Source organism: Antennarius striatus, chromosome 8 (assembly GCF_040054535.1).
Source record: "Antennarius striatus isolate MH-2024 chromosome 8, ASM4005453v1, whole genome shotgun sequence".
NCBI classification, from domain to species: domain Eukaryota; kingdom Metazoa; phylum Chordata; class Actinopteri; order Lophiiformes; family Antennariidae; genus Antennarius; species Antennarius striatus.
Genome location: NC_090783.1, coordinates 2756645 through 2783466, shown reverse-complemented (window position 1 = coordinate 2783466; position 26822 = coordinate 2756645). Strand labels below are relative to the sequence as shown.

Genomic DNA, 26822 nt, shown 5'->3' with positions numbered 1-26822 from the left:
TCATTATTTGATATGATATCCATTTTGTAATTTTATTTAACCAGGCAAGTCATTAAGAACATATTCTTATTTACAGCATCCTAGAACGGTGGCAATGGAACTAAAAGTAAAGCATGTGTTGGGTTTTTTTGTTCTCCTAATTGGCTAAAAACATCATTAAAATGCCCAAATGCCTTTCAGCGAACAAAGCCTGTTCTTTAGCATCTCAATTATTGTCCAAGAACTGAGAATTAAAAGCACAAACATGAGACAAACTGTGTTGGATGAGATGTGATGACACTAGGAACACAAGACCTTTAGAACTCAGGGTTATCATGAACTTAAACAATAAAAGTGAAGTTAAAAGAGTAAAAACTCATTAACCTTGTGCCTCGGTGAATTTAACGACATCACTGGGCGCCGCAGAGCGCCATCAGCTCCTCGATGCCTTCTAGTGGCTGCGTGGACGCCGGCGTTTTTAGCCGTCGTAGCTACATTTGTAGGTTTCAAGGAGCCTTAAGTTCATAAGGGACACCAACAACGGACGCTTTTGATTGTCAACGTTACCATGTTGGCTACTTAGCATGAAGAGGAGGGGCTTAGGATACTAGCCAAGCTTTTTTTTTAAAAAACAGGAAGGAACAATTGAGGCGGGAAAATATCCGTACCGACATGAACACATTAAACTCTCCAGTCAACTGAAAAACAGTATTTCTGAAAGTGACCTTACGATTGGAAGCACAAGCCGTACAATGTGGGTACGCTAACATGTAGCGTGCTAATGGAAGTACGCCATATGCAATAAGCGAATCCAGCGACCCTGAAAAGTGGTCGTAAGGAATGGACGGACGACGCCGTCGCCTTACTTTAAAGCTAAGGAGCCATTTTATGCATGAAAAGGCTGCTTTGTAGTCGGAGGTGGTATGAAATGCTTTTGAACCACAGCGAATGTTCCCTGTGAAGCTTTAATGTATAGTCGATGAGCAGGTTGTTGGGGATTTGTTTCTCGGGGCTGATTCTCCACACTGAGTCTCCAGAGACGTGGCGCCAGACAAAAAATTGGTCATTGGAAGCGACAACTGCTCTCGCTGAGCTGCAGAACAACGCCTGACAGCATCACACACCTCATCAAGTATTTAATGCAAACTATGTTTCATGCATGGCTGTCTGTGTGTGCTGTACGTCAGTGTGTGTGTGTGTGTGTGTGTGTGCGTGTGTGTGTGTGTGTGTGAGAGAGAGAGAGAGCGGGAGTGCAGTTGAACAACTCTTGATAAAAGCAATACACTGGCAGAAAGATAGCAGACACACACACACACACACACACACACACACACACACACACACACACACACACACACACACACACACACACACACACACACACACACACACACAGATAAAGCCTCCAGAGTTCAGCTGGCTCCGTCCATCCCTGTGAGCGGTGAGCCTTTGTGGGACATCATCAGTATTGTTAGACACCAGAGACTGGAAGAACATGGAAGATGGAATAAGAGGCAAAAAATTGCCTGACAACGACTGACAACACAGATGTAAAGAGACAAAATGAAGAAAACACAAAATGTGACATCAGTTGGGTTTATTCAGGGAGGGAATTTGCTTAAAACCCCCCCGTAAAAAAAAGGGTTTTAAATAATTTCAAAGCAGAAAATTGTTGTTTCTCACCAACGGACCAGAGACTGGAAAAGCAGGAAGGTTTCAATTCTCCTCACTGCTCTTTCCCCATCATTCCTTGCCTTTGCTGGTTTGTTTTTACCTTTCATTCCCATTTTTCCCTCTGTTTTTTGTTTGCCCTTGACTTCTTCAGCTTCTGCGACACACCAAGCTCATCAGCTATTCCATTAAATCCCTGGACAGACCCAATTGTTTCCACAGTCTCCATTCGGAGTCCTCCTTCTCCCGTTCGCCGTTCGCTGTTGCTTACACAATGGTGACAGCACGAAGTGACCAAGAATGGACATTTGTTTGGAGGATGAACTCCACGACCTGTCATATAATCTAATTTATATTTATGAAGAATGGAAAAGGGCTCCGAGCTAGGAGGAGCGCCAAGCTGCTGCTAGGTTGGCACGCAGTGAGCTGTCCATAAAGCCACGCTCGAGGTACCTATATTATCATTATAGTGATAACATTACATTATCATTTATTAATTTAGCTTGATATATCGGCGGTAATGCGGTTCCAGCTCCTGTTTGGACTACAGGTGGAAACAGGAGGTGACACTGGCAGACATCCTGAGCAGATGGTCTGAACACCCGTCGAAACACCAAAGAATTTGCGGCCAACGTCAGAAGCTGCACGAAAGGAGACGACAACACCAAGTCTTAAATGCTGCGAGCAAATCGTCGTAGGCGCCCATGTGTTAAAAGGACCGAGATGGAACCGAACAATCAGGCAGCATCGGTTCTATTACCGACCACGATTGAACATCGTGGATGTGATGCTAACCGGTACGACTGCCTCCGCTTCCGGAAGCCGGGGACGCTTTTCTTTCAGAATCAGCGCAGAGACAGGCATGACAGCATAATTTAGAAGTGTGAGCTCCAGCTAAATGTCCAAGGTGTCAAGCTAATGGAAGGCTTTCTGCGATCTGACAGTAATGCCGAAGCTGGTGCGTTTTCTTGGGTGTAGGTGACGATTGGAGCAGTGACAAAAGGATAATATGGTATAAATAGATAAATTACATAAATTAAGAGAAGTGTTTTGACGCGGCGCAATGGAGCCATTGAGGGATCGTTCGTCTATCCTTACATGTGTTGTACTGCCCTGTGTTGTACTGCCTGTTGTACTGCCTGTTGTACTGCCCGTTTACTGTGGGTCAGAGAGGACTGCAATTTCATCTGTGCTGTATGTCGTGCGTATGTGATACATTTGACAATGAAGTTGACTTTGACTTTGACATTAAAAAGGTACACCGATCTAAAATAGGCAACTGACTTCATAGATGCGTTTGCCTCGCTGGGATTTTATCCAGAGGAAACCGATACCAGAGTGTCCAACATTGTGTTTTAAATCATAGGAACTTGATTTAAATCATAAGTACAAGTTCATAGGAACTTGTACCTATGAAATATATACCTGGAAATATATGAAAATTTCCTCCTTCACATCACAGACTGATGACGGACTTCTCAGACTTTTCATCCAGTGTGAAATCAGCTTAATGTCTGAAAACCACCCCCCCCCCGAAATGATTGACGACTGAGAAATACCTGAGGGGCATTGGTCTTGTTTGCTGTGTGAATTTCCTCGTCTTCATCAGAGCTTCAGGCGTCCTGCTGCGCCAGGCGTCATCTCGAGTGTCGAACATACCCAACCTCTCCAGGTGGTCTTGTGCGTCACGTGTCATACGTTTGCATGCTGTTAGCCAACTCATTGGGAAAATGTATTCCACAAGACTGCAAGAAAAACACACCACGAAACGGTGCCTAGTTTGGATCTGGATTGGTGTTCCTTGAAATCTAGAAGGATTCTCCCTGAACTTTAGGGGAAGTTGGACAGAAACTCCGTCCTCTGTGTGACCTGTAGCTCTTCAGCTGAATGTCTTATGGGTGAGACAGGTGAGGAAAAGGAGGGAGACCGTTGAGGACTGTTCTTCATGTTCAGTATGGATATACTTCCAGGATCATTACCTGCATTCACACACAGAGCTATTTAGAGAAGAACGGCGAGGTGTTATGAAGGTGCAACAGTTCCGCCCTGATCAGGATGCGTGAAGGGACTTGAGTTTTGGGTCGTAACTAAAGATTCCTTGACGTGTGGACAGGAGGATCCAGGGATTTAATCACCATCCCCATGATTTACGACCAACCCTGATACATCTTCTCCCTGGCAAGGACTGTGGGACGGAGGGAGGGATGGTGAGGGTCAGAAAGTTTTACAAACTCCCAGACAGCCACAAATTATGCTAAAACCATGCTGTGGAAAAAGTAAGCTGTCAGAGGAACAGCAACGGAAAGCCGAGCAAACACCTCACGCAGGTTTATCCACAAACAGAAATGCTGTCTGTCAGGGAAACACGTTTCATCTGGCATCTAACAAGACTTGTCAAGGAATAAAGCTCCCATGGTTTGGATATCCCAGCAGATAGGCGCAAATAATGTCTCATTGATTAAGCGAGCAGGATCTGACACAGGCTGAATGCTTCAAACTGGCAGCAGACATTACTGTCAGCGGGAAACTCTTGAACGCCCTCGGACAGCTCCCGCCTCGCCGATGCATCTACGATCAGCATCTGGAGAGCGATGGAACGATACGACCGCGAGATAGAGAAAGGCATTCATCCTCAATCACTAAAGTGTCCAAAGGAAACTCCAAAAGGTCAAAGGGTACATAAAGTAAAGGTGCATGACGCCTAGTGGTTAGATTCCTTGGAATCTTCACATTTTTGATCAAACTTTGTCTTATATGTCGGACTCGCAGGCGTTTTCCCGACCAGGAAGCGAGTCAAAGCACACGGGTTCACGTCGGCTGCAAAGATGACTCAATTTTTAAACATCTCTGTGGCTACAACTTGATAATTCATGGCCTCAGTCAACGGGGCTGAAAGGTCAGTTTACTCAAGTGAAGATCATGTTTGACACTGACGAGTACTTTAACAAATTGCCAACTCAGTCTCATATTCTATGGCTAAGAATACACACACAGCCAGATGTAGTGAGTTCCACCACAAGTCTCTCATAATGGAGCTGGAAGCATATATTTTAAAGGTATATCATGATTAATTCGTTTTTTAACCGAGACATGATGCATATTTTATTTCACGTTTACAAAATGAAGTCAGCACAAAGTAATCAAACCAGAACAGATGAGAGGAACTCAAATTTCGTTTTTGCAGCGGTGACCATCATTACTAGACAAATAAAAGGACATTTCTTTCTCCCAGAGTGTCGGTGATGAGCGCTCGAAGTTTCTCTGTGTGTGTTTAAGAATTATTGACTGTAGTTTAACTTCCTGTGACGACGTTCTGTCAGAATTTGTTGTTTTCTAAGCTGTGGCTCGTGTGACATCATCAGTAACACAAAGAAGATTTAAAAACAAACTCTTCCTCTTTGACAACTGTGTGTCTGATAAAGCAAAATCAAAAGCTTTTGTCCTCCTCGTCTCTCGTCTGACATTACTCTCACATGTTTGATTTCTTTCCCCGGCTGGAAGATGAGATAAAATGTGACTGTGGATCGTCACGCTGATCACTCACAAGGTCAGCCACGCTGTAAACCCCAGTCTTTGTAGAGAGGAAACTGCTGACAGAGCTCCAACAAATGACTGTTTCCATACTGGCAGCAAAAAATAAATAAAGTAAAGCATCTTTAAAGTTAATGCTACGTTTTATACTGAGTCATAACTAATATTTTCTTTTTTATAGAAGCTGAAGTCGATGCTTTAAATAAAAAATACGCCAAAGACAAAGAATTGCAGCGATGCTTCTGAACTCTGGAGTTTCGTATTCATCATTCATGTCAGTCGCGCAGATGCACAGACTGTCCCGGTTTGACTGTCAGGGGGGCATTGTGGTCGGGGAAGGGAGGAGGATGAAGAGGAGGAGGGTGATGCTGAGGGGACGATGCCCAGCGGCGAGCGGTTTCCCCCCAGGGAGGGCTGAGTGCCTCTCTCTCTCTCTCTCTCCCCCGCCTGGAGCTTCATCATTTATAGACGAGACAAAATAAAACAAACATAACAAAACGGCGTGAAGTCTGAGCGCCGCGGCTCTCGCATTTACACGCTCTCGTACGTAGCTGGAGATAGAGTTTGTCCAACTCCTTGTCCCTGCCTCCCAGCATTCCTCAGCAAGCAGCAGTCAGGTGGAAACCTCCTATTAGAACACAAACCACGCCACGCACCGCCTGCATGTGTGCGCCAGCCTGGATGTAACATTAATGGTGTGATTAGCCAGGTTATTAAAGCTAAATTTACTCTAAATGTTCTGCATCTATTTCTGCACCTGGAAGTACCCTGATTAGCATACAGCTATTAGCATAAGTACGGCCTGGTTGAACCATTTATGCATGTGTGAGAGGGGGGGGGGCAGGAGACAGGGAGCAGGAGGCTGGTTGTCATCAGTCATGCACGACATCTCTCCACTGTGTACTTTATTTCAGATTTATAGCGTTCCACCGAGGGAGCCGCACTACCCTTTGTTGCTCAAACTGAGCTGATTGACAGAGACTGTGGCGTCAATCAAACATCATCTGTCGCCGTTTGATAAAGCCGGCAAGAGGTAGGCCGCCGCCGCCGCCGCCGCCACGGCGGCAGGTCAAAGGCGCCGTTTAGCCGGGATGAAGGGAAACTCCAGCGACTCGTGTTTGATTGTGGACGGGACAGTTAGGGCGGAAAGCAGCAGCGAATAAAACACCCTCAACTCAAGAGGAGATAAATCATGAGATTAAAAAACTCAGGCTTTGCAGAACCTGCTCCAGTTTAGTCAATTTGAAGGTTAACACCTTGGGTACCCCTTACTTTTTAACGGTTACTGCCACCGCCTGGTGAGTCGACATGACGCCACCAATCAGGTTTTGTTTACCAAGGTCGCTGTGATTCAGGTTTCTGGTAGGTCGAAGAATAAAATACAAAAAAAAGGGCAAAATTAAAAAAGGAAATTTCAATATCTAATAAGGTTTACTTCCTGTAGGCCGTCGTGGCTGATGAACCTGCAAAGTCAGCAGCTAGCTGCACCAAGATTCTTTTTTTGTCACGCAGACGTGAGTCAGAATATTTCCATCTTTTCAGTTTCAGAAACAAAAGAAGTTCTTCCAACATTCTAATAAATCATTAAATTTTAATCTTACAAATTTATTGAAATTGCTTGAAATCCAATAAAATTATGGTACACTCTTCAGCAAGATTTAACCAAGGCTTCATACCCACAATGTTCTTATGAGGGGTGTGAAGAAGAACAGACTTATCGCCCCCTCTGATGTCACTTCAGGCTTGAGATCACGCGTTATTTCTTGGATTGATTTATTCCATTCCTGTTCTTTAGTTTTACCTGTTCCTCCTGAGCCCCGCCCTGATCGGTCTCACCTGAGTCTTGTTAACTTCAACAACTAACTGGAATAAAACCATTAATTCTCTACTTTCATTTTCACGATTACACCAAATGTGACTTAATAAAAATGCAATATTTTAGACAAAAAAAGAGGAGATAATTTTTTAGTTTGATAGATCAATCTTTACATTTTTGTCCACCAAAAAGAAGACAAAATATTTTAAACTTTACCTTTGTCGTGTGCTAGTGATGGTAGCTATGCTAAAGCTAGCAGCTGCTTCCTTCTTAAATCAGGATGTCAGACCTTTAAATCAGATTAAAAATTGATTTCGACATGTTTTAGATGAGATATACTTTATTTATCCCAAACTTGGGAAATTTTAAATTTAAGTTTAAATTTAAACTGGATGGATTCTGAATAACTCATCATGTTTCCCATCAGACAATTTAACACGGGAATTAAAGAATGAATGAAAGTGTGTTGGACCATCAGCCTCACCTTTAGTGGAACATCACAGCTGCTGGTTTGACCCACAAAGAGCTCCATGATGAACATGATGAGGTATTAGAGGATCCGGTCGGTTCTGGTATGGATTCTGTGGAACCCAGAGACTCTTTTCCTTCTTCCTCCTTCAGTTTTCTCTGGTTTTCTCATCCCTGGTCGAGTCTATTTGTGCAATAAATCGCACAGCAGGTCTTTCCCGTATTAGATGCTGCCACTCGGTGGGTGGAACCACAGTGACTTCTGCCCACTCGCTGTGATGTCACGTCCATACCCGTGTTATCACTAATCTATAGATAGATGGATGGATGGATGGAAGGATGGATGGATGGATGAACACATTCTCTCTCTCTCTCTCTCTCTCTGACCACTGGAGGCAGAAAATAAGACATTTAAAGTTACATGCAGTTATTTGTCCTCTCTCTCTGGTCCATGTTACACCTTTTCTCCTCTTCATCCTCCTCCTCCTCCTCTGCTGCTGCTGCTCTCTCTCTTTTCTCTCTATTCATCTCTTTCTCCTTCTCACTCTTCTTCCTCCCCTTTCCTCCCCTCTGACTAGGCTCAACTCACTCCAGTATTTTTAGTATTTGTGAGTAGGCGTTGCCAGGTCCTTATGAATTTTCATGGGTTTGTTTAGTGTGTAGGCTGACACGCTGCTCTCTCTCTCTCTCTTTCTATCTATTTAGCTCTCTCACACACACATAAAGTCGCAGTTTAAGAACACACACACACACACACACACATGCTCGCGCACACGTGTCAACTGTGTAGGCTGAATGCTGGTTAATGAGGATGTTTGAAGTCTTGGAAAGAGCCAACAGCCTACAGCAGGCCTGTCAAAGTCAGCGCTATCACCCTCATCATGCTCCATAATCCTCCTCTCTCCCTGACTCGCCTCTTGTTTTTTTTTCCTCTGGACTCTCCAGCCGCGGGCTTTCTCACATGGAGATGTTCTTAATCAAGGAAATTAATTAGCTTAATTTATCTGCTTAATCTCACACCCCGACAGTGCGGTTACGCGCGGTAGATTGCCCAATCTGATGCGCCGCAGCTCCGGGATTGCGTCTGAGGCGCGTTGAAGGAGAACACGCACATGCTTGTGAGAGTTGCGTGTCGAGTGTAAGGCGCGTTACGCCCCGTGCGTAACGCGCTGTTCATGCACGATTCTGTTCGTTGAGAGCAAAAAGAAGCTCGTGTACTGATGGTGTGTGCGTGTGTGTGTGTGTGCGTGTGTGTGTCTGCAGCTGGTCTATGACATGTGACAGATCCTCCAGCCTTGGCGGGGCGTGCTGATTTGCTGCATGTTAAAGTGCGTTTTTGTGCGTGTTTTGTCTGCGCGCTCCTCTCTGTTCCCCTCTCCTGTCCCACTTCAGCCCAGATTAGAGCGTCCGTCTCCTCAGGGAGACGGAATATATAAAAATAAAGCTTTTTAAGAGAACACTGATAGAAACACACACACACACGGGTACAGTGTGCGTGCGCGCACACACTGAGCACGCATACAAATTTGGCACACATTCATGCACTCATGCAAAGGGTGCATTATGAAAGAGTAGAGGGACACACACAGAGGGAGGGAGAGAGAAATAAAGGGAGAGAGAGAACTCCCAAAAATGTTTTTTTTTAAAAAGTTTTTGAGTAGTCTACTAGATAGATAGATAGATAGATAGATAGATAGATAGATAGATAGATAGATAGATAGATAGATAGATAGATAGATAGATAGATAGATAGATAGATAGATAGATAGATAGATAGATAGAAACATTAAAGAAGTATTGCAACAGTTGAAAACAAACTGGTGAGATTTTGAGACGACACATGAGAGTAGAACTCATCTTCTTGCTGGCAAGAAAGTAAAAGCATATTTCCAAAGTCGTCCATTTCCTTTTAAAAAACAAAAGGCGGCCTTGATTTTCTTAGTGACAGGTTGGAGCTGGAACGCAGGAAGAAGTGAAAAAGAGAGGATAGATCAGGACGACAGCCAGACGAGTAGAAAAATGTAACCTTTACTTATTTACAGATTGTACAGAGGTACTGAGTGACAAGGTAGTATTTACAACACAACTAGTATCTTAGAAACCCCTGAACTTATACACAAGTGAGATACACAGCAGGGAGGCCCGCGGGACTACACACCAACAGCCCCCTCCACCTGGTTCTGTTCAGAACCCAGGGTCACGGATCAGACCCGAGCCTGCGTGGGAACAGTTCCCACGTGTTCCTTCGATGGCGGTCGCCATATTGGTGACATCACAAAGGATTTGGGAACCTTTAAGCTTCCGGGGATGGAGTCGGATGTGACGCACTCGTCGGCGCCGTTGGGGCGGGGGGGGGGGCGTTGTTGCATAAGGCCCGTCGGGTTGACTCAGGGAAAACTGAGGTGATGCAGCAAAATAGGAACCACCAGAAGCACAAAACACGTCATGCAATAAAAAAAAAAAAAAAATCAAAAAAAAAAAATCAATCAAATCAAATGAAACTGAAGGCTGGTGTAAAAATCTCTGTGATGGTGGACATAGAAAACACACTCTACACACTCCCAACCACAACAGTACTGACGCAACACGTGTGCGTGTGTGTTCGCAAGTGTATTTGTGTTGCATGAGTAAGAGGCAGGTCAAACGTGTGGGACGAAGGGAAAAAAGTACACACACACACACACACACACACACACGCACACACACACACACACACACACACACACACACACGCACCACAAATAACTTCTCAGTACACACACACACATTCTCTGTCTTATATAAATGCCTGCACGGTGTAAAACACACACAGACACACACACTCTTGCTCACACTCAGAGGTGAAACAGCACAGACCCATAGTGGAAGAGAACCATGTGGGTGGAGGTGGGGGGACGGGGGGCGAGGGGGGGGGTGTATTCACCACACAGTCTATCCACACAGACTATCATTATTCATTTAGTGTGATTCAGATGACAGACCAGCTACGTGTCGCTAGTTAAACCGCTAAGCTAACCGGGGATGGTTAACTCAGTGGTGGTGGTGGTGGTGGTGGCGGCGGCGGCGGGTGAACCTCACCGGCGACACACCAGAGTGAAAAGAAAAACGCCCCACACGAGAATCTAAAACATGCCAGTCTCTTTTAAACATTTTTTTGTTGAAGAAGCAGAATAAAAAGCCACGTTGTTATTGAAAATAATCCAACACTGAATACCATTCAACTCAAACAAAATGAAATCAGTTTCTAAACATTTAAAACAAATATTTCTCTGTACAGAAGAATAATATTGCAACCTGATATTGTGCATATAATTCACACACCAAACCAAGAGGGGCAGTGTTCACCGTTCAAAGGTGCTTCTTTTTTTTTCTTCTCATTTGAACTATCTTGCATTCTTTGCAGCCAATATATTTATAGATGTGTGTGTGTGTGTGTGTGTGTGTGTTTGTGTGTGTGTTTGTGTGTGTATTGGAGAGAGAATAGAGGACAGAAAGAAAGAATAGAGACAGATGCTGAGCTAATGGGATATCAAGTCCTTTTTCCATTAAAATCCTTGTGCAGAAAAAATCGATGCCTTTACTCAGTAGATTATGGATTTCTAGAGCACTCATATACACATAGCCAGCTTGTTGAGCGTGTGTGTGTGTGTGTGTGTGTGTGTGTGTGTGTGTGTGTTGAATGAGTGCTGCCTCTGTAACGACTCACTTTGCAGACTCTCTGCTTTTCTTGCGTGACTCTGCTGAAACGCGGCGCCGCCTCCTCGCTGGCGGATGAGCCCCGCCGGCGTCGACTCATCCAGGGGGTGTTAATCTGACGAGTAACTCTGCATCAGCCTCTAAATTCACTACGGAAACATTAAAACAAGTTCTTTTTGTTCGACACGGAAAGGTATTAGCACCGCGTCCCCTAAGAGAGCAGGCGTTGGATCTGATGAGTTCTCACTAAACGACTGATATTAAGTCATTTTTTTTTCCAGGAATATGTTGAGTTTTAAACAACCACGACTGAACGAGTTTAATCTGCGGATTCTTCAGTCTACTCGATAGGGGGGAAGCAAAGGGAGGTTAAAAAAGAAGAAATAAAAAAAATGAATTATTGAACAAAACCAGGTTTGAACTCAGGAAGAGTTCTAAAGAAGACTAAGAGTCGTGTGATGCTGTACCCATGATGCAACACTCTTAACAGAATTGTTCTCTAAAAACCAAATGTCAAGGAGAAATCAGAGCAAACATCTACCCAGAGAGTAATCCAGAATATTCATGTGGTTTTTTTTTTTGTTTTTAATCCAGTATAAAAGTGTTTTTTGGTCAAACGTCTGTCGGGTGGTTCGTTCGGGTATAAAATCTACAAAGTGCACAAAGGGAAGCAGTTGTAGCTTCCACACACACACACACATACACACACACCTTTAATGAGCCTAGACTACTGCGCATGTGCGTGTGTGTGCGCGCATGTGTTTTCACGTGTGTGTGCATATATGACCCTGTATAGGAGTTTAACTGTAACACAGGGCAGTAGGAAGCATGCAGTATGACCTGAAGGCTAGAGCTAAGAGAGGAAGCGAGGATGCTATACCCTAAACACCGTCACACACACACACACACACACACACACACCGTTACACACACACATACACACCGTCACCCTTGGAGGCTTTTGGAGGCGCTCCCACTTTTTTTTTTTTTTTTTGGAATGTTCAATCGTCTTGACATCAATAACGAACAGTCTGGAGTTTTTACATCCCTAAAAAACGTGACACAGCGCGCGTTTGTGTGTGTGTTCGTATGTGTGTGTGTGTGTGTGTGTGTGTTCAATTCTCAGCTGGCTGCCGCCCCATTTCCTGGTCTAACTACAAATATAGTGATTTCCATTCAAGTTAAGGATTACTACTCTTAAAGCCATGCTGGCAGTGCAGTTTGGAGGCTCAGACAACATATGGGTTGACTGGAGAAATCATAGTGCAACAGGAGAGTCCTGGAGAGGGGCAGGTGTGTGTGTGTGTGTGTGTGTGTGTGTGTGTGTGTGTGTGTGTGTGTGTGTGTGTAATCTCGGATGTGAAAGGGGCTTTTCAGTCTCTCCTTCGTCTCCAAGAAGCTGGTGAGGGGGCGGGACGAGTCGGCTCCTCGTCCAATCCCATCCCATCCCATCCCTCGCGTCCCTGTTACTGCCACCCGTCTCGCCACACACCTGCCGTCAAGTTTGTGCGTCCGTGCCCGCCGCGCTCACACACACTCACACACTCTTGCATCTTGCGTTGTGCCCCCCCCCGGTCGTCCTCGTGGCCCCCAAGCCCTGGCATATTGGAGGGTGTGATAAAGAAAACGACTTATTTACTCAGCATCACTTATCTTCCGGCCCAGAGCAGAGCTCCACCTGTGTGTGTGTGTGTGTGTGTGTGTGTGTGTGTGTGTGTGTGTGTGTGTGTGTGTGTGTGTGTGTGTGTGTGCTTAGAATCAGAGCTGCCCGGTCCGGTCACACGTTCCCTCCGTCTTGCGTGTGTGTGTGTTGGTGTTCCGGTGAGTGTGTGACGTGCGGCCCCCTCAGACATCAGACTCGATGCTGGGCATGCGGCGGTAGAGGCGGGGCCTGTTGCCGCCGGCGCTGGACGCTCGCGGCGCCGTTACGTAGCTCATTGGCTGAGAGGCAGCTGGCGGGACCATGTAGGCCACCACGGGGGGCTCCTGCTGGGGGTAGAACACCTGTTGGTCGAGGTGGCTGCCGTGCTGGTTGTTGTGATGGCTGCCATGGTTACCGAGCGTTAGCGACAGTGGCATCCGCTGCTTATAGAGCTCGTGGGCGGAACTTCTCTGCGGCAGGCGCGTGACAGCCTGGGGGGCGGGGTCTCGAGGCGTCGTGCCGGGGGCCGACTGGAGGAAGGGGTTGTGTGACGGCCGATCGGGGAAGAGGCTCTTGGAGCGCCGTGGGAGGGGCATAGGCACGTCCAGACTGTGGTGGTGGGAGGGCGACGGCGAGGGGGGGCTGCGGCTGCTGAACGGACGATCGGAGCGCATGGTGAGGACGTTAGCGTAAGCCCCCTCGTCCAGGGTGAGCTCCCGATCCCGGTCGGGCAGGCTGAGCCCCCGCAGGTGGGCGTGGGGGGGCGGCGGCTGGCGCTCCGGAACGCCGTCTGGAAGCACGTTCTCGTAGGAGTGCTGCCGACTCAGCTGGAGGTGCTGGCCCGGCGAGGAGGCGGGGAGAGGAGACGGCGACGGGGGGGAGGGCTCGAAGTGGCTGACCAGGCCGTCACCTTCGCCCACCAGGCCCAGCTCGCTCTGGGGAAGGTAGTGCGTGAACATGTCCCCCCCGTGGGGGTGGGGGTGCGCGTGGGGGGAGTAGTGCGCGTGCAGGTGGTCCTCGCTGATGTCGTACAGGTTCCCCAGGTGGACGCAGGCGTCACAGCGGGCCCCCGCCGAGCGCACCGTGTAGAGGCCGGAGTAGCCGCCCAGCTTGGTAAGGCAGGAGCGGCAGTGGGCGGGGCGCACTCCCGGGGCCCCCGGTCCGACGCCGGGAGCGTCGAAGGAGCTCGTCTTGTCCTTCACGCTGGAGGGAGACAGAAACACATTGATGATGCGTGAAAAGACGCGTGAAAGTGTTCTCGTTGGGTGCGTCCTCGCGTCTTTGACGCACGATCGTCAGACAACATGCGTCCCTGAGACGCAACCGTTAAATCCTTCAGGAATCAAGATAACGTCTGATCCTTCTGGTCTCAGCTCGGTGCTGCGTCCTCAGGAGAATAAATGAATTAAAGGCAAAGAAAATATTGTGCTACATCTTTATTTATTTGTAAAACCATTTTTTTAATGACTACCAAGCTTTAAAATTTTGATAAAAATAATATATAAGTAAACTTTTTTTCTTTTTACTTAAACATTTATGATGTTATTATTAATAAAATCATTAAAATTGACAGAAGAAGTTTGGTTTTTATATTGTGCTATTAGCAAAATTCAATCCTTGCATACGCCTCTACTGTATATTCTGTTATTACTTTTGGGATGCACAAATTTTTGGTGAAGCGCATTCCAGGGATGCACTACTTTCTTGAGGTGAAATGAACTCTGGGGGGGTCCCTACCTGCCGTGGGCGTAGGTGCTGTACTTCTTGTCCTTCAGGGAGTGCAGGTCGGCCTCGGCGCTGTGGCTGTGGTGCAGCAGGCTGGCGCTGAGCTGCAGAATGGGGGCGTCCGTCTGGTGGGAGAGTGTGTGTGCGTACGTGCTGTCAGGTGGGAACAGGTCAGGGGGGTAACTGTGGTCGTCGCCTCCCCCCTGGCTGTCGCGCTGGTAGGGAGGAGCAGACTGCAGACTGGCCTGATCAGAGTCAATGGAGTAGATCTTAGATCCCCCACCTCCTCCTCCCCCTCCACCTCCTCCCCCGCCTCCTCCTCCTCCCCCACCCCTCTTCCTCAGCTGATTGATGGGCTTGAACCCGCCCCTCGCCCCCATCGAATCAGAATCCTTGTGCGACGGCGGCCGGCTGGAGCACTCCGAGATGTCGGAGTGCGGCAGAGGCTCCTCGGGGAGGTAGCGCTGGCTCTTCATCTGGGGGGGGCCCGGTCCGGTTGCTGGGGCCGGGTTGGGGCCGGGGCCCGGAGACACTACGGTGGGCTGCGTCTTCAGGGTCTCCACGCTTTTCTTCCACAGGGCCCGAGGTTTGGACGCCGCTAAGGCCGGCCCGGGGAGGCGCGTCTTGCCGTTGTCGTTGGTGATGGACAGCTGAGGCTTGTTGGGGCTGGTCTGGAGGGGGGGGCCCTTCTGTGGCATGGGGAACGGCGCGGCGTTGTTGAGGAGATTTTTGTGTCGTCCGGACAATGACAGGAAACCTTGCGGACCGGCGGCGTTGCTATAGAGACCAGGACCCTTCGGGGGCAGAGTGTGGAGCGAGTTACCTAGGAGACAAGGAGAGGTGCACCTCAGACAGCGCAGTCGATGGATGTTTGGATGGATCTGCAGCCAGTTAGCTGATGCATTGTGGGCCATCATGAGGTACAGCCAATCGCATTAGAATCTGCAACAAGGTGGAGGGAGTCACCTTTAGATCTGAATACCCGCGCTGCATGAGTGGAAGGACCTCTGTACGTGAATACGTGGGGGCGGAATGCATGAGTCATCAGCATAACGGCTGTCCTCAAAGGGCCAGATGTAACTACAAAATGTAACTAAATGTAACTCAATGTAATATGAATGTAACTACTCCTTCATGTTAAATAATGTTAATTATTTAAGTTACACATAAAAATATATTTGTTTGTTTCTCTGTTCTAACATAAATCCTTTTAATTTGTCAGGTTATTAAACCCACAGAACTCCATCAATCAAGGATCAAACTATCCAAGAGAATAAAGAAAAATAACATCAAACACAAGTTAGGACATTAACTTTGTTCACAACGTTTTTGTCAAAGTTAAAATGGGCTTTACTACTGCATTGTGGGAAATGTAGTTTTTCCTCAAAGCACACTTTCAACCTATTTATCTTTAGACACTCTGACCTTTTATGCTCTCGCAGGCCACATTACATGATGTGGCGGGCCACATTTGGCCCCCGGGGCCTTGTGTTTGACACATGTGCGGTACGGTGTGCAACGGAGTGTCGTACCTTTCCCCGTCATCACGTCTAAGATGCTGGGCTGCAGCAGGACGGTGTTGCGTTTGGGAGACGACAGCGCCATGGACTTGGCCGACTTCAACAGATGCAGCATGTTGGCTTGAGGGCTGAAGCCCAGTTCAGGGTTCTTCTTCTTCATGTCAATGTGGACGCCGTGGATGCAGCTCCAGATGCCCTGAGAGGAGGAAGAGGAGGAGGAGAGGAGGAGTAGAGGTGGTGACAAAGGAGGAGAGAGACAAGATAAGATAATGGAAGTCAATTCTCGGCTCACTGACTTCACCAAAAAGAGAGTTCAGAGATGCACGGCGCTAATTTCCTGCTACAGTAAATGAAACGAGACCTCTGCGTTCCCTCGTCCTCCGGAACATTTACAGCAAACCTTAACCTCCGCTTTGTTTTTTTTTAATGTGGCTGGAAGAGATAATCTCCATCTTTTCAGTTTGCAGGGGCGCTTAGAAAATTTAATTTAGGTGATGATGTCACCAGAGGAAAAGAGGAAGGGAGGGGCGGGGGCTTTGAGTGCAAGGAGATGTTTCTTCCTGGAGCCACTTAACCTCCGGTATCACTGCTGTAACACACACACACACACACACACACACACACACACACACACACACACACACACACACACACACACACACACACACACACACACACACATAGCAGTCTTTTTGTAAAACACTTAATGTGTGAAATGCTGCTCGTCTGGAATAAAAGCCCTGCCTAACACAGAGACATGACACATGAATAATGAAAGAATGGTCTGTCTGGGTGTGCCCGTTTCTGTTTTTGTGCGTGTCTATTTAGGCGTGTTTGTGTGTGTGTGTGTGTGTGTGTGTGTGTGCGTGTGTGTGTGTGTGCGTGGTCAACTTTCTCACGTCACTGCACTTGCATATGTGATACCATTTTTAACTTTGCAACACCAGACGTGTGTGTGTGTGTGTGTGTGTGTGTGTGTGAGGGATGCAGAGAGAGCGTTCTTTGTGTGTTTCTATACGCGTCCACGTCCTCCTCCTCCTCTATCTGCACAGAGGTAAATTCAGTTCTCCCTCAGCCGGGGCGCTATAAACACATTATCCACCCCTTTACCTCTTTTATCATATAATCCCAGAGCCTGCTGCTTTATCCCAACAACAACAAGTCATATGGAACATCACACATGAATCCCTCTCTTTGCACGTTTCGTGAGGCGATGGAAAATTAGACAGATAAAGGAGCACATTTTATTTATGTTTTTATGTGGAGATGTGTTTCTTCAATTTGTACAACAGGTTTTTTGACTTTTATGCTGATTTTACGCATTAAGCCCACATTAAATGTATTCATTCTAATCAGCTTTTATTGGTTAAACGTAGATAAAAATTACAAGGACTCCTCAGTGCTGGTGTTTATGCTGAGCCCGTGCTTTTCTGCAGGTTTTTGCACGCTTCCAGTCTGGTGTTTCATCACTAAAAGGAGTTCAGCGCTGCGTTTGTATTCGTAACAGCATCATTTGAAAGCAGAAGCATGGGAGAAAAATACAAAATAAACCAACAACGCTGCTACCCAGGAACCAAAAAGTGGATCATGTAGCTGCTGTCAGAAACAAACAAAGAGTCATGAAAAGGTTGCTGCAGTGCAGAAAGGTGACGCTCTTCCTCACCCTGCTGATGGTGAAGAGCAGACCGGGCCTGCCGGAGCAGACGCCGGTGAAGCAGTATCTCAGCCGCCAGTAGAAGAGGTGTTCGGAGATGAAGGTGAGGATGGAGAGGCCCATGGCCGTGGCCAGCATGTAGAAGACCCCCGCCATGTTGTCCACGTCCAGCTGGCTGGACATCACCTCGTTCTTCTCGTTGTGGCAGATCCCCGTCAGCCACTGGGACTCCAGTTCCTCCATTTCACCTGTTAGGCGGAAGGAAAGAGGTGGAGGTTTTGAGGTGACAGCAGGTAGGGGTGAGGGGGTAATCGAGCACCCCCCCCCCCATCCAAAGAGAGAAAGGAGCTGGAGGTGAAGGGAACCGGTAAATAGAACTAAATGGAAAGGAGATGGGAAAAAAAATGGTTGTAGATGAATTGATGGTGATGGAGTAATAAGGAGAGATGGGAGGGATTATTATGGGGGTGCGGGGGTGCTTATGTGTTGCGTGTGCATGCGGACATTTGCCCCGGCGTGAAGTGAAACACTTTGGTGGCTCCAGCAGTTCGATTTCCTCCTCCTCATCCTCCTTTCACCCCCCCCCCCCATCTCACAGCTTATTATACAGAACAATCTGGGGGAGTAAACATACCAGGACACAGTGGACACACACACACACACACACACACACACACACACACACACACACACACACACACACACACACACACACACACACACACACACACACACACAAACCCACACAGAGTAATGATGATGAAATGGTGTGTTAAGACTAGGTCCTGATAGCTTTCTGACAGAGGGAGGGGGGAGAGAATAAATGTAGTAACGCTTGAGGCTTGGGAAAAAAAACAAAAAACTTGGGGGGTGATGCGGCTGCGACGGTGCAGGATGCGGTGGGGGTTGGGGGTCTCACCGTCTCCTATGATGCCCAGTATGGCCAGGTCCACCAGCCGTTTCCAGTAGGAGCCCTTCTGCAGGGCGATGCCGTAGCCGGTGGTGGCGAAGATGTAGCCGCTGCCGATGGTCACCAGCTTACAGCCGTCGTCTCGGCCCGCCATGTAGTTCAGCACCGCCGCGTCGTAGATGAACGCGTCCAGCTTCCTGTGAGAAGATCACACGATTCTGACTCACAATCCAGACCAGGGGAACATTTCTGTCTTTTTTTCTTTTTTAAAGATTGACCCACATTTTGGGATTTGGGTTTGTTATTTCTTCTTCTTCTTTTTTTTTTTTTGATAGAGTGAGGATGGAATATGAACTCGTGTTTCGTCACACTGAAGTTGCCATGCAACCAAGAGAGACTAATGTAAGTCACAGCGCTCTAGTAAAATATATTCCTCTACAAAATCCCACAGTGAAAAAAAGCACAGGCTGTCATTTTCTAGCGGTGGGATCCACCAAAAGTTTCCTCCTGACGGCCTGGTTTCATCCACAACCCTGGACTCAGCTGGGAGAGTGTGTGAGACACACTCACACACACACACACACACACACACACACACACACACACACACACACACACACACACACACACACACACACACCAGGACGTCTTTGTTCTCACTGACCCATAATCCCGTTGATCACAGGTTTTGTCACATTTTTCTGACATTCAACCTATAGCGAACGATGGACTCCTGGGGGGGCGGATACATCTGAGCTCAGCTAAAACAGCAGCTTGATGTACGACTGCTAACCAAACACAATGGAAACCCCCCCCCCCCACACACACACACACACTCATACCCCCTGCTTAGAACCTCATTATGCTCACATATAGGAATACTCACACATAGCCCCTATGAATACTCCCTGGTGCTAAGCGGCCCCCCCGGGGGCCGTCCGTGTTACACATGCATGCATTAATATGAAACACTTTGAATTAAACTGTGCACCAAAGAGCATGTGTTAAACGCAGTGGTGGAATATCTGCTGTGGGAAAACTGCACAGAGAATTCAAGACAATTTAAGGGCACAAAGCGTTTGAAAATAATACGGTGTAGTCCCATCATTTTTAATGTGTGTGTGTGTGTGTGTGTGTGTGTGTGTGTGTGTGTGTGTGTGTGTGTGTGTGTGTGTGTGTGTTTTTTGTCACGACTCATTCCAAAACTTCCACAACTCCAACTTCCTCCCGGATAAACAAGCGTCTTTGACAGGAGAACCCAACGCAACACGGATGAACGCACTAATTACACACGTCTGGTGTACAATAGTAAACGTGTAATATTTGAGAAGCGCACCTTTTGCTGTTTGATATTCAGAATCAATAAAATAATTGCAGCGAGGGGGGGAAAAAAAAAAAGTGGAGTAAAATTATATTTGGAGAAAATATCCCAAAAGATCAAAACGTACAAAAACTAATGACCGGATAAAAGCGAGAAAACCGTCGCTTTATTAGCGTGTTTTTATGAGGGGGGAATAAAGGTAGCAAATTCACAACAAATTACACCCTGCCTGTTTTGGCAGTCCCCCCCACCACCATTTCCAGCAATAAAAAGACTCAATAATGAGTGCTTGCAGAGAGTGTCTGCATTTTACTGTCAGTGACAGAAACACTGAGCTCAGTTACTGCAGTGTTTTTTGCACGGGGCCACCTTTCTGTAAATTCTTTTCATTTGCGTCCATATGTTCTAAAGTAAACCCCCCCCCAAGTGTCATGCACGTCAACTTCACAGATTTGCAGTACCCTGTCTTGAGGCTGACCAGCGCGTCCTGGACACCCGTCTGATGGTATTTGGTCATGTACTGATGCATGTCAGGGTAGTTTTTCCTGATGTTGCGCTCCGTGCTGCCGTTTGGAACGGTCCCGAAGCGGAATGGGGGCGAGTAGGAGTACGGACTCTGGAACTGCAGGGAGGTAAGAATAAAAATGAAAAAAAGGTGAATTAAAATGGGAAATTGTCATATTTTTTAGAAACAGTACTGGGAAGACTCACATCACATCCACACGGTTAATTATGACGTATAAACTTTTAGTGTTAGTGATGCTAACACCTGAGATCCCCAAAAGGGTTTAAGGGCCAAAACCAGGAGCAAGAGAAAGAGACAGGAGAGAGGAGAAGGAGGAGGTGGGTTCAAAAGTGTCAAAATGAAGGAGAGATGAAGAGGAGGAGAGAGGAGGAAGAGTGAAGAGACAAAGGGAGGAGGAGGAGGAGGAGGAGGAGGAGGAGGAGGAGTGGACTCATCAGTCATCATCACTGTGTGTCCAGTCTAGCGTAAGACTGGCTGGGGTTCTGCTGACACTGCCAGGCTCTGCAAACTCCACACACACATCAAAACACAAACACACACACACTCTTTTGATCCATGCAGCCTGTGTGTGTATGTGTGTGTGTGTGTGTGTGTGTGTGTGTGTGTGTGTGTGTGTGTGTGTGTGTGTGTGTGTGTGTGTGTGTGTGTGTGTGTGTGTGTGTGTGTGTGTGTGTGTGTGTGTGTGTGTGTGTGTGAGCCCCTGGGTCTGCTGTGCTGGCAGTGTTAGCGTGGTGACAGCTACGGCCAGAGGGTTTGGGCTGTTGAAGCCCGAGGGCGCTCCCGGGAGAGGCCTGTCTGGCCGCGGGGCCAGCATCCATTACAAGCGCAGCCCTGACTGCGAATGTGTTTAGTTTTCTCTGAGTGTGTGTGTTGTTTTTGTGTGTCCGCGTGTGTGTCGTCCCACCTTCTTGTCAGACAGACCGGTGACTTGGTCCACGAACTCTTCCTGGATCATGAAGGCAGCCAGGTTGGCAGTGTAGGAGGCCAGGAAGATGACGGCGAAGAAGGCCCACACCGACACGATGAACTTACTGGTGGTGCCCTTTGGGTTCTGCACCGGGACCGAGTTGTTGAACACCAGACCCCACAGCAGCCAAATGGCCTTACCGATGGTGAAGGACGGACCGTGTGGATCTGAGAGGGACGCAGGGGAGGAGAGGGAGGCATGAAATTTGCATAACGAATCGAAGTAATATGGATTCGTATGGCTGGCTCCTTACATGCATGTTATGTCCTATAAATACAATGCAAATATTTTTATGTGAAAAAAGAGAGCCCTGAGTTGTAAAGGTAGGATCTAAGTCACGTGTGTCAAACTCAAGGCCCAGGGGCCAAATGTGGCCCGCAACATCATTTTATGTGGCCCCCAAGAGCATAAATGGTCAGTGTCTAAAAATAAATAGGTCAAATAGGTCAAAACTACATTTCCCAAGATGCAGTATTAAGCTAATTTTAACTTTGACAAAAAGGTTTTGAGCATAGTTAATGTCCTAACTTGTGTTTGATGTCATTTTTCTTTATTCTCTTGGATAGTTTGATCCTTGATTGATGGACTTCTGTGGGTTTAATAACCTGACAAATTAAAAGGATTTACGTTATAACAGAGAAAGTAACAAATACATTTTTTTCTGTGTAACTGTCATGTTTGTAACTTGAATAAGTAATACATTCAGAGTTATTCAACATTAAGGAGTAGTTACATTTATTTTACATTTGTTTTACATTAAATTAAGTGACATTTATTAGTTACATCTGGCCCTTTGAAGACAGCCATTATGCTGATGTGGACCTCGGTGAAGATGAGTTTGACATTCCTGATCTAAGCTAACCGGCTGCTAACCATGTTTGGACATTTATCTTACAAAGAGGAGTGTGATACTATATTTTCCTGTGACTCTCCGTAAGCAAAACTATTTCTAAAGAGCAAAATAAATAAATGATTTGTGATATTAGTTTTCAGGTTTGGTGTCGGTTTTCCAATCAGTGAGGAAGAGAGGGTATTAACAAACTTACCATCTGCCACACCTGGGTTGCCCCTTTGGTTCTTTTAAATGTTAAAATAATTTGAGGTCTCTTTTTTTGTGTGCACACGACGTTCAATCTGCTCTTGCAGCCAGGAGGGTAGCTCCAGGTTCAGATTTCTGATGATGCCTGGGATTAGAGCGCCGGCGCCGCTTGCTTTGGGAGGGAGATGTTAATGCTCTAACACTGACACGACTGTCTGAAGTCAGAGTAATAATAGGTCACTACTTTTGCTCCAGGGGAAGCCTGGATTCCTGCTTCTCGCTCTGGGGAGGAAGGATCTGTGTGATATTCCTGATGGTGTGTGTGAGCGCCTACCTTTGCCTTGGGCCAAGTTGCGGTTGAAGCCCAGCGGACTGACAAACTCAAAGAGGAAGACGGCGATGGCTGTGACAATGAGGAGCATCACAAACATCATCACCCAAACCGAAGCACTGAAAGGCTCTGAGGGGGGAGGGAGAAAGAGGGGGGGGGTAGAGAAAGTTAAAGAGAAGAACCACGGTAGAGGGGAGGAGGAGCGATGGGGACGGAGAGAAAGAGGAGACGGACTCAATCAAAGAGAACCGGGACGAGGGGGTGAAATGAGGAAAAGATGATGAGGAGACACAGAGGAGGAGAGGACGGGGGGGGGGAGGACGAGGGGATAGGAGGAGAGGAGAGGGAGAGTTAGTCACAGAGAGTTTGACAGGGCACATTTCCATATTTCTCATTATTCCCTTGGATGGGAGCTGAGAGAGAGAGGGGGGGGGAGAGGGGGGGGGGAGAGGGGGGACAGGGGGGAGAATCAAACTCCAGGTGATCTGATGTGAGCTGCTGTGGGCATGTGATCTACTTCAGTGCGATCTGTGCACGTGTGTGTGAAGGTGTGAGTCTTCCAGTGTGTGTGTGTGTGTGTGTGTGTGTGTGTGTGTGTGTGTGTGTGTGTGTGCCACTCTATGTGCAAGCATGTGCCTGCTAGGGTTAGCCAACCCTGAGAGATTGTGCACTGACGTGCTTCTAATAGGAGTGTGAGAGATACTGAACCGTCACTGATACCCTGGCCCAGGCTCAACACACACACACACACACACACACACACACACACACACACACACACACACACACACACACACACACACACACACACACACACACACACACACACACACACACACACACACACACACACACACACACACACACACACACACACACACACACACACACACACGCACGCATAGCATAGCTTGACATAGCTTAACATACATAAGGCCAAAGCACAATCATTCTCCACACATCCTTGATTTGACGCACAAACATCCTAATGTAGTCCCCAGAATGACACACATTTCCTTTTTGGCGACACACACACACACACACACACACACTGACACATGACTTGATACACGGGGACCGACACACGCATGGTCCAATACATCCCCTCGCTCCCCGTCTCGCTCCAATGACAACACAAAACATTAGTGGAGCACGGAGGAGCGCTTCAGTTTCTAGTCATGTGAACAACTGGAGGAAGAGGAAGAGGAAGAGGAAGAGGAGGATGAGGGAGGAGAGTATCGAGAGGATGCTTCATCTGAGCTGACTTTTCAAAAAAAACACCAAAAAAAACAGCTGGCACACTCCACTTCCTCTGCTCTACAGGAAATATTAATGTGCTCAGGGTGTCGAGGCCCAGATAAAGTCAGGGTACGAGTGGAATTTGGTCAGCAGATACTCTCTGAATCAAATATTCCATTTTATGCGGGAGATTTACCCCCCCCCTTCCATCACTGCAGGGGACAGAGAAACGGAACGAGGACAGAAAAAGAGAAAATTTATGGCTGAGGATGACAAAATAAAATAAAAGACAAACCGAGGAAGGCGGATGGAGAGACGGTGCCGTTGCTACGGGACACCATGACGCTGATGCCCGTCTCCACGAAGGGCACGGAGAAGTCGATGACCTCTGACCTCTCCTCATTAATGGTCAATGAACCCACCGCCATCACTGCTTTCCTGTACACCACCTGGGAACAGAAAATCAGTTTGACTCGCGACCGACGCTGACAAGAAGAAATGTGGCCAGCTCCGTAAATATTTGGACCGTCCATCTCTGTTGCCCCCCCCCCCCCCCGATGTGAGATATCACAGCGACCAAGGGGTATAAGCACAGAATGTCATCTATAGTTTGAGGGCGCTTTCAGCCATATTAGATGACAACTAACAATACAGCTGTCTTTTTCATCGCTGCGACATTTGCGGCCGTCTCAGATGCTTTCTGACAGTTGGCGCTCCTGCTTGTGCAGATGTCGTTTTTAGCATGAAGTCAAACGTTCTGCCTCTTGCAGATTTAATTGTCTAAAGGCTTCCAGCGGTTTGCTTCTGTAAACGTTTACAGCGTCTCTGGATCAACTGTGGTCCTTGATCACATGTCTTAACACTTCAGTTTCAAGGATTTTATTGTGGCGGGGCTCCGTTTTTGTTCATCAACTAAGACTGAATGTATGATTAAACGAAAGGAGAGCGGGGTTGGCCTCCGTGTAGCTCCTGTTGAAGAGATTTCAAGTGATATTCTCAAATTAGGTACATTATTCACTCTGACGAAGCAGGCTTTGAATGTGACTTAATGATTACAAATTAGCTGATTGTGATGCCGTGTTTTACCCTAAATAAACGTAAAGAAGCAGCGTCAGCGGTTAACAAGTGAGGGCAAATTCCTGCCAAGTGTTTTCAACAGATTATGCATCACAGTGATGTGACTAATGGGCCTTTTTTAACTGATTAATTAGCAACATGAAGATATAATTACATTTTTTCCCCCACTTTTAAATCCATTAATCAATATTTATCAGATATTTATCCTTAACCCTTAAAGATCCAGAACATCCCTCATTTCATTTCCTGGTTTATCCAGAGACTGTTTTTTTTTTACCCCCACCATCATGGATTGTAGTCACATTTAAAATAAAACCCAACAAATAAAAATAAGGGTTTCATGTTTGGATAAGCCTATTAATATGTGTGTGCTTCATGTTAGCATGCTTCATCCATCTCTGGGGACGCATTCGGAGGTCAAATGCAACAGATGTGAGCTTCAGGTGATTCTACACTGATGGAAACATCATCATGAATATTACACACCTCCTCTGCCCATTAATCTCCTAAATCCGACACACCAATCCCACCAAATTATGTGAAGCTACTGCCAGAACCCAGTTAGCTTAGTTTAGCTGGGAGAGATAACTTATTAGTTATCTTTAGAGGCGCTGAGGGGTATTTATTCAGTTTGTGCAGTTGGGCAGATTTTTAAAAAAGCTATTTCCCCCCTTTCTCTAGTATTTATGCTAAATTAAACATATTAGCTTTTGGCAGCAGTTTCTTATTCACAGCAAGTGGTTTTGATCTTCTCGTCTATCTCAGCAAGATAAAAAACGAAAGCCTAATGTGGTTTTCGCGGTCGGGACAGGAAGTACCTCTCCAACCATGCCGTTCCACACGTTGTTGATCTTCTTGCCGTGTTTCCCGTTGGTGACCAGGTAGAGGTCGTAGGTGAACTTGACGTTCCTCGCTATCTTCTTCAGGATGTCGATGCAGAAGCCTTTGCAGCACTGCTTAATGTAGGCGCCGCCCGAGGTGCTGTTGCTGCAGAACGGAGACACACACGTCACACACACACACACACATATGTACAAGCACAATTAACTGATATATATTCTCATAATGGAGGTCTATTTGGGTGTTAAAGAGGTGAGTGTGTGAAGTGTGAGATGAACTGTAATCTCGCTCCCCGCTCGCTCGACATCTGGTGGTTCCATCAAACTGTAAAACCTGAATTACAACCATAAATACAGCTGAAGGGCAGACAGCGTCCGGACGATGTGTGAGTGTGTGTGCGTCTCCCTCAGTGCCTGAAAACACAGGGGTGCTGAGCAGATGCTGCCGGCCTTTAAATAGACCTGGGCTGTGCAGAACAACCAAACCACATGATTAAAATATCAGCTGTCCTTCCCCTAGTCTCGCCTCATACCTTCACACCGTCCTTTTCTCCTTTCCACCGATTCTGTCCTTACCTCTGGAAAAACTCACAGCAGACCCAGCTCCCATACGGTACCGCCGCCGCCGTCGCCGCCACACGGGTGGCTGCACGGTAAAGGAAGCGGATGTTTAAGTAAACTTTTCTGACAGCCGTCCCCGAGGACCTCGGGGCGGAGAGCTCAGCTGAATTGTTGGATGAAATCATTCTCATAATCTATTAAACCCTACCAGCATTTTCAAAAAGTATCGCCATGAAAAGTTAATTCTGTTCCCATGTCAGCGATCTCTGACGCGTGCTCAGTGACCTTTTCACACGCCATTTCGGCTCGT

General features: G+C 47.0%; 2 protein-coding genes across 3 annotated transcripts in view; both read right to left on the bottom strand.

Moving 5' to 3' along the window:
* Positions 1 to 12233, bottom strand: part of abcg2b (ATP-binding cassette, sub-family G (WHITE), member 2b) — a 33578-nt gene extending 21345 nt beyond the window's left edge. Inside the window, exons 1-2 of one of the 2 annotated variants that reach the window (XM_068321058.1) lie at positions 11172 to 12233; positions 7482 to 7854 (exon numbers count right to left, since the gene is read on the bottom strand). The gene's annotated coding sequence lies outside the window, so the exon portion shown is untranslated. The remainder of the gene's footprint in view (positions 1 to 7481; positions 7855 to 11171) is intronic. The other variant, XM_068321055.1, reaches the window with a different exon arrangement.
* Positions 12234 to 12417: 184 nt separating this feature from the next.
* Positions 12418 to 26822, bottom strand: part of grin2ab (glutamate receptor, ionotropic, N-methyl D-aspartate 2A, b) — an 84822-nt gene continuing 70417 nt past the window's right edge. Inside the window, exons 11-20 of the mRNA XM_068321059.1 lie at positions 25931 to 26099; positions 24331 to 24484; positions 22800 to 22925; positions 21364 to 21593; positions 20395 to 20555; positions 18622 to 18809; positions 17712 to 17950; positions 16061 to 16244; positions 14541 to 15351; positions 12418 to 14006 (exon numbers count right to left, since the gene is read on the bottom strand). Coding sequence (XP_068177160.1) covers positions 13007 to 14006; positions 14541 to 15351; positions 16061 to 16244; positions 17712 to 17950; positions 18622 to 18809; positions 20395 to 20555; positions 21364 to 21593; positions 22800 to 22925; positions 24331 to 24484; positions 25931 to 26099 — 3262 coding nt within the window. The 3' untranslated portion in view covers positions 12418 to 13006. The remainder of the gene's footprint in view (positions 14007 to 14540; positions 15352 to 16060; positions 16245 to 17711; positions 17951 to 18621; positions 18810 to 20394; positions 20556 to 21363; positions 21594 to 22799; positions 22926 to 24330; positions 24485 to 25930; positions 26100 to 26822) is intronic.